This window comes from Physeter macrocephalus, chromosome 14, assembly GCF_002837175.3.
Source record: "Physeter macrocephalus isolate SW-GA chromosome 14, ASM283717v5, whole genome shotgun sequence".
In the NCBI taxonomy this organism is placed as follows: domain Eukaryota; kingdom Metazoa; phylum Chordata; class Mammalia; order Artiodactyla; family Physeteridae; genus Physeter; species Physeter macrocephalus.
In genome coordinates this window covers 55375992-55392687 of record NC_041227.1, presented here as the reverse complement: position 1 = coordinate 55392687, position 16696 = coordinate 55375992, and the positions used below count along the sequence as shown (strand labels likewise).

The 16696-nt window shown below is 42.4% G+C and overlaps 1 protein-coding gene across 2 annotated transcripts in view; it reads left to right on the top strand.

The window, feature by feature from the left end:
* The window catches only part of ZC3H7A (zinc finger CCCH-type containing 7A), a 35833-nt gene extending 21093 nt beyond the window's left edge, over window positions 1–14740 (top strand). For both annotated transcript variants that reach the window (XM_024123306.3, XM_007126832.3), the window contains exons 11-23: window positions 19–83; window positions 647–833; window positions 1488–1649; window positions 2766–2962; window positions 3244–3344; window positions 3773–3954; window positions 4365–4441; window positions 5836–5969; window positions 6383–6488; window positions 9393–9501; window positions 11153–11286; window positions 12874–13037; window positions 13835–14740. In XM_024123306.3, the coding sequence (XP_023979074.1) occupies window positions 19–83; window positions 647–833; window positions 1488–1649; window positions 2766–2962; window positions 3244–3344; window positions 3773–3954; window positions 4365–4441; window positions 5836–5969; window positions 6383–6488; window positions 9393–9501; window positions 11153–11286; window positions 12874–13037; window positions 13835–14024 (1808 nt within the window). In that variant the 3' untranslated portion in view covers window positions 14025–14740. The remainder of the gene's footprint in view (window positions 1–18; window positions 84–646; window positions 834–1487; window positions 1650–2765; window positions 2963–3243; window positions 3345–3772; window positions 3955–4364; window positions 4442–5835; window positions 5970–6382; window positions 6489–9392; window positions 9502–11152; window positions 11287–12873; window positions 13038–13834) is intronic.
* The last annotated feature ends 1956 nt before the right edge of the window (window positions 14741–16696 follow it).

The following is a 16696-nucleotide window of genomic DNA, read 5'->3' as shown; positions in this document are numbered from 1 at the left end:
GTTTTTTTATTATTTTAGATCTGTCCACCTCAACTTCTAGAGAGGGAACACCGCTTAACAACAGTAATTCTTCCCTTTTACTTGTAAGTGCCACTTCCTCTTTTGTAAATACGTCGCTTAAATTGCAAATAGGTCTTTTACTTAAGTAACTGAGTTATTTGAATGAACGTGACCGTCTCCCTGAAGTTTTGTGTGTGCTGTGGGAAAGAGTGCTAAAATAAGACTCTTCTGGAACATCCAGTAATAAATGCTTTGTGTTTAAGGCTGGATCTGTCATAGCAAATTAATCACAATCGCAGGCAGTGTAAGAGGCTTTAGCACAGCTTGAACGACAAGGAAATACAAGATCAGGGCATTAAAAACGTGTTGGCTGATGAAGCAGAACAATTACCCATCACTTATAACAACTCATGGAGCATCCAAAAAAGTGGGGGAGGGGCCTAGAGACCCAAAAGAGAGGAAAATGTAGAAGGAAATGGTTTTTAAATAGAAACGCAGTAAGGACAGAATAGTCCCAACTTCAGTCTGTGCAGAATGTCTTATTTTTCAGATGCATCTGTTTCCTTCTTTAGTGATAGTGCAATATTTGTTGGCTGTTTTTTGTTTTTTTTTTTTTTGTTTTTTGTTTTCTTAATTCTTCTTGCAGATGAATGGACCAGGCAGTTTGTTTGCTTCTGAGAGTTTCCTGGGAATGTCAAGTCACCCTAGGAATGACTTCGGAAACTTTTTTGGAAGTGCAGTAACTAAACCACCTTCTTCAGTGACTCCAAGACATCCCCTTGAAGGAACCCATGAACTGAGACAAGCTTGCCAGATCTGTTTCGTAAAATCAGGTCAGGACCAAACAAAGGAGCAGACAGGATTAAAACAGTCAATAACCCGAGAGTTCTTAGGAATTTGTAGATACATGTGGAAACACCAGCCGTTGTGATTCTTCAGTCTCTGAGTTCTTTCTAAAGAAGCAGCAGTTATTGATTAGGGACCTTTGGAGTCTAATAGGATAGGCCGCTGCTCTCCTTGGATAAAATTTTATGTATAGAATCATATGGAGTAGAATATTTACCTGACCATAATGTTTGTGAAAATTAAAGTACTTTCTGTTGGATTATTTCATATCTTTACCCCTGTCAAGTGATACGAACACAATTTATTCTAAACTCGACCCAAGTTAATTTTCTTTCTTAGTTGCTTATTTAAATGCGTTCTTTACCTTTGAAGCCATCAAAACTCCTATTCTAATAGTTAAATAAGGGTTATGTTTTGGGAAGACTGGTGTTTTGTCCTGATCTTTGTTTTGTCTGACAAACAGCACAAAAGGCAAAAGTTACTTCCATAGCTTGTTTACATTTGGGGGTTATGAAGATGGGATTTTTTTAATGGGAATTTAATAATCATAATCCATCTGCTCGCATCTGCTTATAAATGTGCCTGTAAAATGAAATGATACTTTTTGTGCATATGAGCAATCCTTTTTACATCTTTTTCAGGCCCTAAGTTAATGGATTTCACTTACCATACTAATATAGATCATAAATGTAAGAAAGATATTTTAATTGGTAGAATAAAGAATGTTGAAGATAAATCATGGAAAAAAATACGTCCAAGACCAACAAAAACAAATTATGAAGGACCTTATTATATATGTAAAGGTATATAAGCTATAATTACTTAATTGGTGTACATCGCCTAAGCGAGAAATGATTTGCTACATTTGTTATAATGGTTCCAGTATTACTGTAACTAAAAATGTTTAGATAGAGTTAACAGAAAGTTCCTTGCATTGAGACATTAGTATTTTTTATATTATTTTTACCTTTGTTTTTAACTTGCTGTCTTGTGGGTGTTTTATAGTTATTTATGGAAATGGGGATTTCCCCAGGTTTTAAACAGAAAACTGTCTCAAACTTTGGGTTGTCTGACATGGTCTAAACAGAATCAGAACACTGAACTAAGGCTTTGAAAATGTTGCTCTCTTAAGTTGTTTTTGAGAGAACTTAGTATTTTCATTTTTGTCAGACCACTTCACCTGAACGAGCTTTGAATATACCTAAACGACTTTTTAAACTTAGGTGGAGTACATCCGGGTATCGAGGCTTTTTTTCCCTGTCTGAAATAAAAATAATTTAGAACTGTGGTGCTGGATTTTTGGTTTCTTTTTTTAAGAGTTAATACCATCCCTGCATTGTAATATGCGTATCATGGTTTGAAGAAGCTATCCATGAATTGTTATAAAAATTCAGGTGATGCCCTAAGCATGTTGTTTTTCAAAAAAAAAAACTTTTCTGATATTTTGTTGTTGTTGTTATAAATTTATTTATTTATTTTTGGCTGCGTTGGGTCTTCGTTGCTGCGTGCGGGCTTTCTCTAGTTGTGGCAAGCGGGGGCTACTCTTCGTTGCGGTGCGTGGGCTTCTCATTGTGATGGCTTCTCTTGTTGTGGAACACGGGCTCTAGGTGCGTGGGCTTCAGTAGTTGTGGCACGTGGGCTTCAGTAGTTGTGGCTCGTGGGCTCTAGAGCGCAGGCTCAGTAGTTGTGGCTCGTGGGCTCTAGAGCGCAGGCTCAGTAGTTGTGGCACACGGGCTTAGTTGCTCCGCGGCATGTGGGGTCTTCCCGGACCAGGGATCGAACCTGTATCCCCTGCATTGGAGGCGGATTCTTAACCACTTCGCACCAGGGAAGTCTCCCTAAGCGTGTTTAATATTCATTGGCTTTGAAAAAAACAACGGTCCGCATTTTAAATGTCTATTAATTCCCTGTCTTTCTAGATGTTGCTGCCGAGGAAGAATGTAGATATTTGGGCCACTGCACATTTGCTTATTGCCAAGAAGAGATAGATGTCTGGACGCTAGAGCGAAAGGGAGCATTCAGCAGGGAGGCTTTCTTTGGTGGCAACGGAAAGATCAACCTTACCGTGTTCAAACTGCTCCAAGAGCATCTTGGAGAATTTATATTCCTTTGTGAGGTACTTTCTCCAAACCTTACTTTCTGCTGTGAAATTGGTGGTAGCTTCCGACCCGCAAGCCCGGAAGTATCAAGTACTTAGCTCTGGTCCTGCCATATGATAAAGCATCTGCTCAGCAACGGTAGCCACTGCTATTATCCAAAAGAATACTGTTAAGACTTCGTACTTACTGAGTGTTATTTGGTGTAAGCATGTAATGTATAGGTATGTACATCATAAGCATGGCACAGAAGTTCTATCTCATATTATGTTTTCATGATAATTCTTCTTCTCTGTTTCAGAAATGTTTTGATCATAAGCCTAGAATGATAAGTAAAAGAAACAAAGATAATTCTACTTCTTGTTCTCATCCGGTTACAAAGCATGAGTTTGAAGACAATAAGTATGTTGGTAGTTTCTAATTTTTATAGTGACAACACAGAGTCTTTTTTTAGATCCAAATAAAACCAGAGTAGTATCCACTCAGGCATTCCCCCTCTCCTTTTGGTGTTGTTTTGAAAGATGGTGACTATTTTTAAATGGCTAATAGGTTTTGCTGAGAATTTTAAAATGAATTATTTAATTGAAATTTAATACAGAAAAGCAATACTGATTTATAGCTTCTCATGACATGGATTTAGGTATTTTATAGGTTAACATATAATTATCCCCTCCCCTCCCAGTAAAACAATTTCATACAGTGATTTATTTTTTCTGATAAAGATTTAAAACGTATTTTCAGTCTAGAACTTTACATTTTATATGTGTATGTACATTTTTTTTAAAGCTATAGCAGAACAATAGTAAAATGTCACTCCCTTTTCCTCTTAGGTGCCTTGTCCACATTTTGCGAGAGACAACAGTAAAATACTCCAAAATACGTTCTTTTCATGGTCAATGTCAGCTTGATTTATGCCGACATGAGGTTCGATACGGCTGTTTAAGGGAAGACGAGTGCTTTTATGCACATAGTCTTGTAGAATTGAAAGTCTGGATATTGCAAAATGAAACAGGTAGGTTTGTGTGTGATTGAGAAATGTCTCCTCAAGAGGTCAGGGTTTAAGAAGCGGTATTGGAGACCCTTCTCCAACAACCTGGTGTGGCAACACTGTTGATTTTATCCTGAGCTTTAAACCGTGTAGTCACTTCATCTTTAGAGTGGCCTATTTTAAGTGTGGTCTCGTATAAGTAATTGCTGATACAAGTTCATGTATGAAGTATGGACTTGTGAGGAAAAAAGATTCCTCAGAAGACACCAAGAGCTATATTTGTAAATATTCCATTTTGAAAGAATAATGTGATGTTCATTCTTGGCAACAGATTATGCCAAGTGGGGTTAATTAAAGAACTGAGTCTGACTGTGCCTAGATTGGTGGCCTGTTGTTGTGTAGAGGACCTAAAAAAAGGCTTCTGCGTTTCCCAGGTATCTCACATGACGCTATTGCCCAGGAATCTAAACGATATTGGCAAAATTTGGAAGCAAACGTACCTGGAGCTCAGGTATTTTTTCCTGTGTACTTTCTGCATTTGGGATCCTTTCTGGAATGGCCTAATTGATGTTAGTTGTCGGCAGATGCAGTTAAAACTTACATACAGTCCAGTTACTTTCTTAATGTTTATTGAGTTGATTAATTTTTTTAAAATTTATTTATTTATTTATTTTTGGCTGCATTGGGTCTTCGTTGCTACGCGCGGGCTTTCTCAAGTTACAGCGAGCGGGGGCTACTCTTCGTTGCGGTACACAGGCTTCTCATCGCAGTGGCTTCTCTTGTTGTGGAGCATGGGCTGTAGGCGCGCGGGCTCAGTGGTTGTGGCATGTGGGCTCAGTAGTTGTGACTCACGGGCTCTAGAGCACAGGCTCAGTAGTTGTGGCGCCCGGGCTTAGTTGCTCTGTGGCATGTGGGATCTTCCCGGACCAGGGCTCGAACCTGTGTCCCCTGCATTGGCAGTCGGATTCTTAACCACTGTGCCATCATGGAAGCCCCAGTTGAGTAATTCTTAATGTGAAAAAACAATTCTGAATTTTAGTTGATCATATAAAAGAAAAAAAGTTAAGGCATCCCATAACACCCACCAAGAATGTAGGATAGGGAATTCCCTGGAGGTCCAGTGGTTAGGACTCCGTGCTTCCACTGCAGGGGGCACGGTTTCGATCCCTGGTTGGGGAACTAAGATCCTGCAAGCCGAGCGGCATGGCCAAAAAAAGACTGTAGGATACAGTTTTCTTATTCAGCTTAATTGGCAAAACAGTTGGGGTCTCGCGCTGTGGGGATCCTTGGAATAAGGGAGGTGGATTGTTTGTAGTTTTGCTTACCGCCCAGCCAAACTGCTTCACCCAATTACCCTCCTTCCCCTCCCTGCCAAAAATCCTAGTCATTAACTCCGGGTCAGGACGCCGTGCTTCCACTGCGGGGGGCACGGTTTCGATCCCTGGTTGGGGAACTAAGATCCTGCAAGCCGAGCGGCATGGCCAAAAAAAGACTGTAGGATACAGTTTTCTTATTCAGCTTAATTGGCAAAACAGTTGGGGTCTCGCGCTGTGGGGATCCTTGGAATAAGGGAGGTGGATTGTTTGTAGTTTTGCTTACCGCCCAGCCAAACTGCTTCACCCAATTACCCTCCTTCCCCTCCCTGCCAAAAATCCTAGTCATTAACTCCTAAGCTGACTTTCATAAATTGAGGTTTGGCATCTGTAATCTGCTTTTATCATATTCTCTTGCATTTGGGTGGAGAACTGGAGATTTTAGTTATCAGATCATATATATATAGTGGTCAAATCATCAAACCAGACAAAAACAGAAATTGTATGCTATTATGAAAAAAAATGCATGGTGATTGTGTTCTCAGAAAACTGGTTTTCTGTTAAATTAAAACTAATCTTTTAATTATTTAAGGTACTTGGCAATCAAATAATGCCTGGATCCCTTAATATGAAGATAAAATTTGTATGTGCTCAGTGTCTGAGAAATGGTCAAGTCATTGAACCAGACAAAAACAGAAAATACTGTAGTGCAAAAGCAAGGCATTCGTAAGTAGTGTGTGTGTGGAAATAGTGCCTGATCATAATGATCTGTTTCATGGGTGTAAAATCATGCATATAAGAAAAAAAGATTAAGACTTTGAAGAGAGCAAAGGAAAGTAGACAATTTAGGAATAATTGCAAAGCAAAAGGGAAGAGATTTTTTAGAATTTAGTAGCTAAGAATTCTGCACACAATTCAAGTGTTTTTCCTGTATTTCATCATTTCCGTGTTTAGGATTCTTAGGGAATGTTTGTTTATAATTATCGACAGGAAATGAAATGACAGAATCATAAGGCATTTCTTTTAGAAGGGTTGAGGAAAAAAATCTCTGGTCCTTTAGGTACAAACTTTGTACCTGCCCCTTTATATTATGCCTTTGCCAGTGTGTTTTTGTTTTTTCTGAACTCCATTTTTCTTAGGTGGACCAAAGATCGTCGTGCGATGAGAGTGATGTCTATTGAACGTAAGAAGTGGATGAACATCCGTCCTCTCCCCACAAAGAAACAAATGCCTTTACAGTTTGATGTACATACGTAATTTTTAAGCCACTTTTTTTTTTATTAGGCATTTCAAATCATTAGAAAGTAGTAGTAATTCAGATGGAAACTGGTACCCTTTAAATAATGCTCATCATGTTAATGAAATCGAAGTGGTCCTTTCGTTTTCCTTCCCCTTCTGAATGTGTGGTTCTGGGACAGTCTTTAGACTGATTGGAAACGTATGAGTTACTGAGGAAAAGTAAGTAGACAATGAACTAGAGAAAAGTGATGGTCATGGCTCAGCTTATTTTTCAGATGAATTACTTTGGGAGCAAATGGGAGAGAATTTCATTTAAATTTGATTCCTCAGCTTTGCTGTCAAACCCAGGGCCTTCCGTATTATTATGGATGCTGTTGATGAGTTTTGTTTGTTTGTTTGTTTTTTTAAGAAGATGTTGGGGGTAGGAGTTTATTAATTTAGTTATTTATTTTGGCTGTGTTGGGTCTTCGTTTCTGTGCGAGGGCTTTCTCTAGTTGTGGCAATCGGGGGCCACTCTTCATCGCGGTCCGCGGGCCTCTCACTATTGCGGCCTCTCTTGTTGCGGAGCACAGGCTCCAGGCGCGCAGGCTCAGTAGTTGTGGCTCACGGGCCTAGTTGCTCCGCAGCATGTGGGATCCTCCCAGACCAGGGCTCGAACCCGTGTCCCCTGCATTAAGCAGGCAGATTCTCAACCACTGCACCACCAGGGAAGCCCCGATGAGTTGTTTTTATCACTCCTGTTTCTTTCACTGAAGCAGTGGATGGTCGCTAAAGGATGCCCAACATTATAGTATTTTCCTGAAGTAACCCAAAGGAAAAACACTCCATGTTAGAGCAATATATTCCTCAAAAGCCCTTAGAATGAAAACACTAGACCAACTTAATGTGTGGGTAGCATTTCACTCACTAGGTAGCACATTTCAACTTGGTCCCCCTGGTGCCTTACGTGGTCTTAAAGACGATTGTCTGGGCAAAGCCCTGGAGCTGGCCCAACTTGCCTCTTCACAAGAGAGAGGGTCTGGAGGAATTTCACTGTGCAAGGGACACTTGGAGCTGACAGGGCGGAAATTTTCAGCTGCAGCGGAGGAAGTCTGGAGAGAGCCTTTTGCCCAGAGAAGCAGTGCAGGTGGATTGCAGAGTCCCCATGTAATGAGGCTCCTTCTCCCAATTGCCAGAGAGTTGAGGAAGAGGAGGGTTAATTTCCCATCACCCAGGGTACTTTGCTTTTTACACAAGTTATAAGGACAGTCTTTGAAGGAGGTGGTGTGTTTGTGTTTATCCACAGTGGTTTCAGCCTCAGATTTGGGTGATTTAATTCATGGGTTATGTAGGAGGAGAGGAAGGTTTATTGGAACCATTGATGTCTTGTGCTTCAAAAGATAGTGGAGATTATGGGCGTATTCCTCAAAACTTTGCTAAAACTAAGACGACTGGGAACAATTCTAGCTCATGAGGCAGCTGCCTAGGACCACTGATTATTCTCTCATCTTGGACGTGGTGTTCTACCTTGCAATGTTACAGGAGCTTATTTCCTCTTTTTCCTACTGTACTAGGTATTGCTAAGGGATCCTTTTTCTAAAAGAAGAAATAGTACTCTGTGTTTGTATGTGTGTAGACAGTGTGGTGAGGTGGAGAGAGCATGTGCTTCAGAGTCTGCCCGAAGGGCAGGTTACTCAGCCTCAGTTTGCTCATCTGTAAATGAGAATAATTGCATCCTAGGGAAGATACAGGAGATGGTGTTGTGTAAAAACCCAGCACAGAGCGGCCTTCTCCTTTATTTTCTCTTCTCCCTGCTCCTTATCGTTGAGTTTTGAAAGACGATGGTAAATGTCTACCTAGTTAATACCTAAGTACTTATTGGGGATTGACTGGGAAAAGAATATAATACAGTCTATCACAAGAATGTTTTGTTGACTATTGACTTCATGCAGAAAATTGTAAGGGTTGCAGGGGTGGGGGTCCCTGACGTTGGTCCAAGGGAGGAAAGGAGCAGTGTTAAGTGTTGACTGCTTCTTGATTTTTAGTGAAAGTCAATGCTAAGCATCTATTACGTAAACTAATATATAGGGCCAACTCCTGTTGAAACACGGATAAACTAAAATAAGCTAACAATTAATTGTACTAGGATTTATGCTCTATAAAGACAAGTATATTGATGATATCTAAGAATGAGCTCTTGGTGACGGCAGTTTTCCTAGTTCTTAATAGTCATGGGTCTTAGGGGAGTCTGTGTTCTGCTGGTTGCTCTCACTTTATTTTCCTACCAGTATCACTGTATTTACTCTGTAAAGTAAAAATGCAAATAACCAGAAGAGGTATTATTTGAACACTGTATAACTGGATGGCCTGGTTAGTGGAATAATTGTCTCTGAACAACGCATAGCTAGTGAATGATGGCCAAGATTAGCTGCCAGTATTGGTGATAAGTAAATGTCCAAGATTTTTTCTGACACTGTTTAGTACCTTTGGAGGAGTCTGCAGTTTCTTTATCGCTTCCCAAGTGCTGACAAGGAGGCATCCTGGGTGTCATGTAGGGGAGAGTAGGATCCTTCAGACTGAGGCAGCCAGAGACTTGCATTGCAGAGATAAAATGTTCTGCTGTGTTAAAAGCAGATACTCTGAATCAATGAGTTTGTTGACATTTCCTTGTAAGAAAATGTTCCATATTCCAGTTTCATACTTACTTTCTTTTGGAAATTTTCTTTTGAAAAGTTTTGAGACAGAAAGCTTAATATCATCTCATGTATTGGGGCTTATAGTCAATTTGAATAGAAGCAAATTAATCTCCTTTTAAAATTATGTTCTCGGCATTAGCATGGATAATAATATTTATTTTGCTTAAATGTAAAAATTAGGCAGTTTTACTAAGTGTACTCTGTCTTAAAGCATGTTCATATTTTTCTGATACAGCTGTGCAATCATATTGCTTCTGGGAAAAAATGTCAGTATGTTGGAAACTGTTCCTTTGCTCACAGTCCTGAGGAACGAGAAGTGTGGACCTACATGAAAGAGAACGGGAGTAAGTTGATGATTAACCGTGGCCTTGACACCCGTGAAATCTAGCTTGCCTGAAAGTCTCTTTCCTCTCTGTAAATATGCCAACTTACTGTGCACACAGAAAGCAGTCTGTGTTCTAAACCATTATACCATTTTATCAGTGAAGCAGAGTCTGACGTCCAATCATGTTTGCTTAGGTCAGATTCAGATACAAATACATAGGTCAGCATCCTCTGATGTCATAGGCGTGATTCATGGTCTGGGGAAGTTCAGTCCTTCCGTGAGCTCCTTTTGTGAATAGTCACCCCTGAATTAATCAGGTTATAATTGGAGGTCTCTTCAGGGAGCCCTTACTGGTAGAACAGGCCCAGATTCAAAGGCCCAAGGAGAGAATGCTTGTCTTGGTCAAACGTCAGGTTTATTGTGAGAGACTTTGAGAGGAGCCTCAGACAAACTTTCACTTCCAACCAGAAAAGGTTTTGCTACCAGGATTATTGTTCTTCAGTCTTAAGTAAACTGATGGAAATTTACCGACTACTTAAGATCTATGATCTCTGGATTACAAGAAGCCATCTGATTTAAGCATGTCACCTATCGTATTTCAACCATGTAAAAATTCAGTGACTTGTGTGGACAGGACTCCTTCTTGCTTGGAGTGGGGACATAGAATTGGGCCTTACTGAAGGTGTCCTTGCAAATCAGGGCTCTTGCAGTGATTCCTGCTACCACTGGTCTGAAGAAAGAAGAATTTCCTAGTTTACCTCTAATCTTAGAAACACTTAGGCAGGCAGTAAAGCTGAGTTTTGACCAGATCCTCATTACCAGATTTTTTTTTTTAAACTCAGTGGCTCTCAACTGGGGATGAATTTTGCCACACACACACCTCTCTCCCCTTGGGGACACTTGGCAACATCTGGACATTGTCATGACTTGTAGGGCTGTGCTACTGGCAGCTAGTGGGTAGAGGCTAGAGGTGTTGTTAAACATCCTACACGCACAAGATTGCCACCGACAGCGAAGTTTTCTGGCTCAGAACGTTGGCGGTGCTGATGTTGAGAAACCTTGGTTTTATTGCTTGACAGTAATGCCAGATACACTTGTTCCAGTAGCTTATAGCCACTGCCCAGCACCTGGTCATGGCTGTGTTGTTGTAAGTTGCACCCCAGCATGTCGGTCTTCTGGGACTGTGGCTCAACTGACGGGCTCCCATCAGGGTCAGAATCTCGGTCCTTATAGTAGGTTTCTCAGTAGACAGTGAGGAGGTGTGTAAGTAGCCTGTGTGGTTACAGCAGTGGTAGCAAGTGTTTAACGTGGGGCATCCTGAAGCCGTGCCGAGGCTTTCCTTTTCAGCAATGCCCTTGAAATGATTTCTGAATTTTAAACACCCCCATAGTGTCTTGCAAATGCAGGGAGGAGTTAATCTTGAAAACTAACTATTAAAAAAAAAAAAGAAAACTAACTTTTGTGGTCTTACAGTCCCAAATTTGGTTCTTACCCCTGAGAGTCTGGAAATGGACTGTCTCTCCGTGTCTAAATATGATCAGTTTCCATTCAGCCCTCTCAAGTTTCTTTTGAAAATTGCACCGACTGATACCAAAAGAGTGCGTGTTCTTGTGTGTATTTAAACGGCGTATTTAAATATTTGCTGCTGAAAGGAGTTCATTTTTCTTTAGTACAAGATATGGAGCAGTTTTATGAACTCTGGCTAAAGAGCCAAAAAAATGAAAAAAGCGATGATGTAGCCAGCCAGTCAAACAAAGAAAATGGAAAACAAATTCACATGCCGACAGATTACGCGGAAGTTACTGTAAGTACCCCAGGTTGGTTCCCCTCACCTTTGCTTCCAGGCCTTTCTTTTCTTTCCCACCTTCTCCAAAACCTGGCTCCCTCGCCCCCGATCTGCCCTCCCTCTTATCTTCATCTTCTCTCCACGCTGGCTCTCCACTGTTAGTTTAAGTCTCTTCATCCTAAAAATGCCTTTCCTGGATCTTTTTTCCAACTCTGGAGCCAGGAAATTGTGAGTCCGAGTCCTGCTTCCCTCTCTTTACTAGCCTGTGACACTGGGCAGGTTACTGAACATCTCTGAGGGGGTTGCTTGTGAAGGAGCCACGAAGTTTGATGAGCCTGCAGGTTTATCCCAGTGCTGGGCCACGGAAAGTGCTCAGGAAGTGTGGGATCCCCTCTCCCCCAAGTCCTCGTGTTCTCTTATCACCGTCCTGCAGTCTGGCCTCTGCCTCTGGGTTCTACAGAGACGTTAAGTCACCTGTGGTCTTTTACTGTTTTGGCTGTCTTTTAAATTTTTCAAAAAAGTGAAGGGGGTAGTATAATGACTGTTTTGAGCCCACCATCCCAGGTGAACCGATGTTAACAGTTGTTGTGTTTGCTTCTGTAAAGTAAATAAAATGTCACAGATAAAGTTGGAACCCCAGTTGTCCCCCTTTCCCAGAGGGACCAGATCCAGTGTATATTTTTCCAGGCCATGTTTACATATCTTGGACTGTTTATTCCTAACCTATTGCTCTGCCTGGCATGTTTTTTTTAAACTGACAGGCGTATGCGTTACTCTGCTCCTTGTTTCTTGTTTTGTTTTTTGTCCCCTCTCCGTATTGAGTCATTGAGATGCGGGTCATGGACACGTCTCTGCACACGATACGCCCTGTGAACTCTGCTTTCTCTGCCAAGGCTCAGCACTGATCCCCTCACCACCTTTTCTTAAGTACTACCAGGGTTTCCAGAGCCAGGGTCACCCCAACTTGCTGGGTCATGAGGTTGACCTGTCTCTGAGAACCTGTTCTTACCCAGTGTTGCAGGGCATTTGGGAAATAGTCAATACTACTCAAACACTGCACGCTTGCATATGTGGGAGCACAGGGTCCCTAATGTGTGGGTCTGTGCCCCCAGGGTGGTGTCTTCCCAGCACGTGTAGTTCCCTGGCCCCTGGCACAAGTCCTGGCCCATAGTAGGGGTTCAGTTCATGTGCAAGGATGGAGTTGCTCGTCCTTCTGCAGTGGGCGAGTCCCGGGTTTTCACATCCTCTCTGCTTTCCCTCATGGTATTAATCCTCCCCGGAATCCTTGTTTGAACCTGGCCCCTTGTCCTGCCGACAGACTCCCTTGTTTGCACACCAGCTCCTTGCCAGAGACTGCCTGGACCCCTGGCCCAGTCCATCGCCCCTGCTCTCTGCTTCCTGTGTGCTGGCCACCCTCTCCTTGGTCCTGCTCTTGTCTTTGAGTTTTATGTTCTCACCCAGCTTCCCCCACTGGACAGGCTTCCCAAGAGTCCGGGTCTTAGGTGGAGTCGTTTCTAGTTGTTCTGGTGCCTGAACACATGTGACCTGTCAGGGGCCACACAGACAGCAGCCACTGACGGGATGCGTGTCTTCCGTGCACTGTAGGTGGACTTCCACTGCTGGATGTGTGGGAAGAACTGTAACAGTGAGAAGCAGTGGCAGGGCCACATCTCCTCGGAGAAGCACAAGGAGAAGGTTTTCCACACTGAAGATGACCAGTACTGCTGGCAGCACCGCTTTCCAACAGGATATTTTAGTATTTGCGATAGGTACGTGGGTCTCTTCAGTTTCCCACATGAAAACTGCTGACCTTGTGAGTAGACAGAGTATCTGGGTGATAAAATCTTCTAATCCTGGATGCTTGGATTTGAGCTCAAAGTTTAGTTGCTCCTTGAACATTTCTTCACTCTCCTGCGTTACATGAAAAGATTCACTAGTCTGCCGGTACTGGCGTGAAAGTCTTAAAGATAACCAAATAGGGAAATAAGTTCATTCAAGCTTGCCCAAACGATCTCTGAGCTGGCAGTGGAGATTCTCTGACACTTCACAATCTTTCTCGTAGTAGATGTTCATCAGTTTTGAAACTGCCTTTGAATTATATTCCAAGTATAAATCTGGAACTTTCTCAGGTCAAAGGAAAATATTAGTATTTTAAGTTTACTTAGAAAATTTTTCAGTGAAAAGCTAGATAATTTTGAATTGCTCATTTTGTTGTTGCTGTTTCTATTTGACTTCCAAACTTAGATCCATGTGATACATAGAATTATTGAAGATATTTTTTACTTCCTGCCCCTTCTGATTTCTTTCCACTGCATCAAGGAGCATAGTCTTTTTTTCCCCAACAATCTGTATTTTTCATTAAATAGTGCATTTAAATAGTTTAAAGTACTAATTATTGTAGCTGTCAAGGCAAAAAAATATTCATTTTTCTAGGATTAAGATTTCGAGCTAAAAGTTTAATGCAAACCATAAAGGTAGTGAAGAGCACATTTGACAGATTTTTATAAACAACTGGTGGATGCTTACCAAGCTGGTGGACGCTTACCAAGCTAACTTGTCCTAACAGGTATATGAATGGTACCTGCATGGAAGGAAGCAGCTGTAAATTTGCACATGGCAATGCTGAACTTCATGAATGGGAAGAGAGAAGAGATGCCCTAAAGATGAAGCTCAACAAAGCACGAAAAGATCACTTAATTGCCCCCAATGATAATGACTTTGGAAAATATAGTTTTTTGTTTAAAGATTTAAACTAATATGCTGGCTTTTATGTATGTTACCTAATCAGAGCATTGACCAGAAAAATTGAAAGTGTTGTAAGGCACGTAGCAGAGGAGCTGCAGATTTTCTGCTTGTATTGGCGTCTCTCGTCCCTCCTGAGCAGCAACCCACAGTAGGTAGGAAAACGGGCTGTTTGACAGGTCTGGCCAGGCTCTCACGGCATCAAATGGCAGAGTGACCGCTACTGGTTGCCATCTGTTGAACAGACTTTTGGATGAATTGTGTTGGGGAAGAGGATAAGGTTATGTTGAGGACGACTTCTTGAGTTGGTCCTTCAGATAAGAATCACGATGGTGAGAGAGAAACACTATACTAGGATCAGAACCCATGATGGATGAAATTCTTCACGTTTTAAGAGGAATGACTTTGTCTAATATAATAAAGTTTGCTACTTATCTGTATGTAGGTTGCTAAAAAGGATTTTCTTAACTCAGATTTTAAGCCAAATAACCATTTAACACTAGTATATGTTAAATGGGGTATTTTTCTGTATTTGTATGTTTCACTATAATAAGGGAACTGAGGATAATGTGCATTGAGAATATTTTGAAAAATAATCAGTTGACTCAAATTTTATTTCTTGGTCTTTTGCTGTTTAAATGATGATTTTGAAAGATTAAACTTGTACTGTTGGTATTGTGTAGTGTATGGACCAATACTGCCCGTAATAAAGATTTTATATATAGATGTCTTTCATTTTTTTGGTGTGGTCCTTGCCAATTCCTTAAAGAATTGTTAAAACTGGGTACTAGGGGCTTCCCTGGTGGCGCAGTGGTTGAGAGTCCGCCTGCCGACGCAGGGGACATGGGTTCGTGCCCCGGTCCGGAAAGATCCCACATGCCGTGGAGCGGCTGGGCCCATGAGCCGTGGCCGCCGAGCCTGCGTGTCCGGAGCCTGTGCTCCGCAACGGGAGAGGCCACAGCAGTGAGAGGCCCGCGTACCGCAAAAAATACAAAACAAAACTGGGTACTAAAATCACAAGGTTAGCTTTTTTTTTTTTTTTTTTTTTTTTTGGCCGCACCGCTCGCCTTGTAGGATCCCAGTTCCCCGACGACCAGGGATTGAACCTGGGCCCTCAGCAGTGAAAGCGTGGACTCCTACCCACTGGACTGCCAGGGAATTCCCTCGATTTTTTATTTAAAACACTTTCATTTAAGCAGTTAATGACAGAAGGCAAATTAGAGAGACATGGCAGCAACTTTCACTCTGTCCCACTCTCCTCCGATTCAGGTTGCTAAGAGGCTTCTCTTATTGACTGACATGCTAACTCCTCTGGGTGCTCTTCTGCGTCTCATTCAGATGAATGCCCAGCAAAGGGACACATGGTCAGCTAAGACGTGGGCTGTGGGATTCCACAGACACAACTGTCTAGCACAGCGCCTTCTATAGGGCCGTTTTGGTTGTTGAAAGACCACTGAAGGTGTGGTCAGGACGGGCTGGCAGAGACAAGGAAAGGGCTGAGCTATCCTGAGACCCAGATCTGCTCCTGACCTGGCGAGCTAGGGAGAAGAGTCATTGTCAGGGTTTGGGGGCCGCCACCTCATGAGGACACTGCCGGTGCAGAGTCCCTTTTGGGAGTGGGAGTTAGAAGGAATGGCTGATGGACTCGAAAGTCACTTCTTCGTGACAACCTTGAGTCAGTGGGGTTTGGGGCAAACAGAAAAGGGTCTTTGTTCAGTGCGAGTCCAGCCTGGGTGGGAGGAGCATGGCTGCAAGCAGAGAGATGAGAGAGAAGCGGTGCCTTCAGCAGAACCAGAGGCTGCAGAGTGAAAGGCAAGCCCGGGGGACTCCTTGAAGACCGCAGGAGACTGGTTTCCCTCCATGAATGGAAGGCAGTTGGGACCAGTTTTATTTGGCAGGTGCGTTAGCAGTGCAACTTATTTGCCAAATAAGTAATCTGTTTCTGTAGAGCAGACTGGCAGTGTTATCATTCTGCTAGGTCTCCCTAGTCTGATGGCCTTCATGATGTTTTTTTCTCCATCCTTCCAAACTCCTTTTACCCTTTTTTTCCAGGGAGAATAGATGTTAAAAAGCTGTCTCTGGGGCTTCCCTGGTGGCTCAGTGGTTGAGAATCCGCCTGTCGATGCAGGGGACACGGGTTCGTGCCCTGGTCTGGGAAGATCCCACATGCCGCAGAGCGGCTGGGCCCGTGAGCCATGGCCACTGAGCCTGTGCGTCCAGAGCCTGTGCTCTGCAACGGGAGAGGCCACAACAGTGAGAGGCCCGCGTACCACAAAAAAAAAAAAAAAAAAAAAAGCTGTCTCTGGTGCTCTGTTTTAGCTTGCAGTTTAACAAGTTGGTTGTCTTAACCTTTGGAATCTAGGCTAGAAACTTAAAAGTTTGACCAGTCGGTCAAGACGAGAATTGTTTGTTTTCCACACCTGCATCCCCACCTCAAATTCTCTGTGCCTGGGCTTTCTTGCAGTTCTCTGTGCTCTGAACTATCCTTTCAGTAAATTCCATTTCTGCCTAAATCATCCAGTTTCTTGCCTCATTTCGGCTAAGAACCCCCCTGGCCACAGCCTTGGTCTCAGCATCAGGAAGTCAATGCTAATTATTCCACGGTGAAGTCACACCTCCACCCTAGAAGGTGTGAGGGGGGGAAAAGGGCAAGGAAAAAAAAAGTGTAAAAGAGCAAAACCCGAAT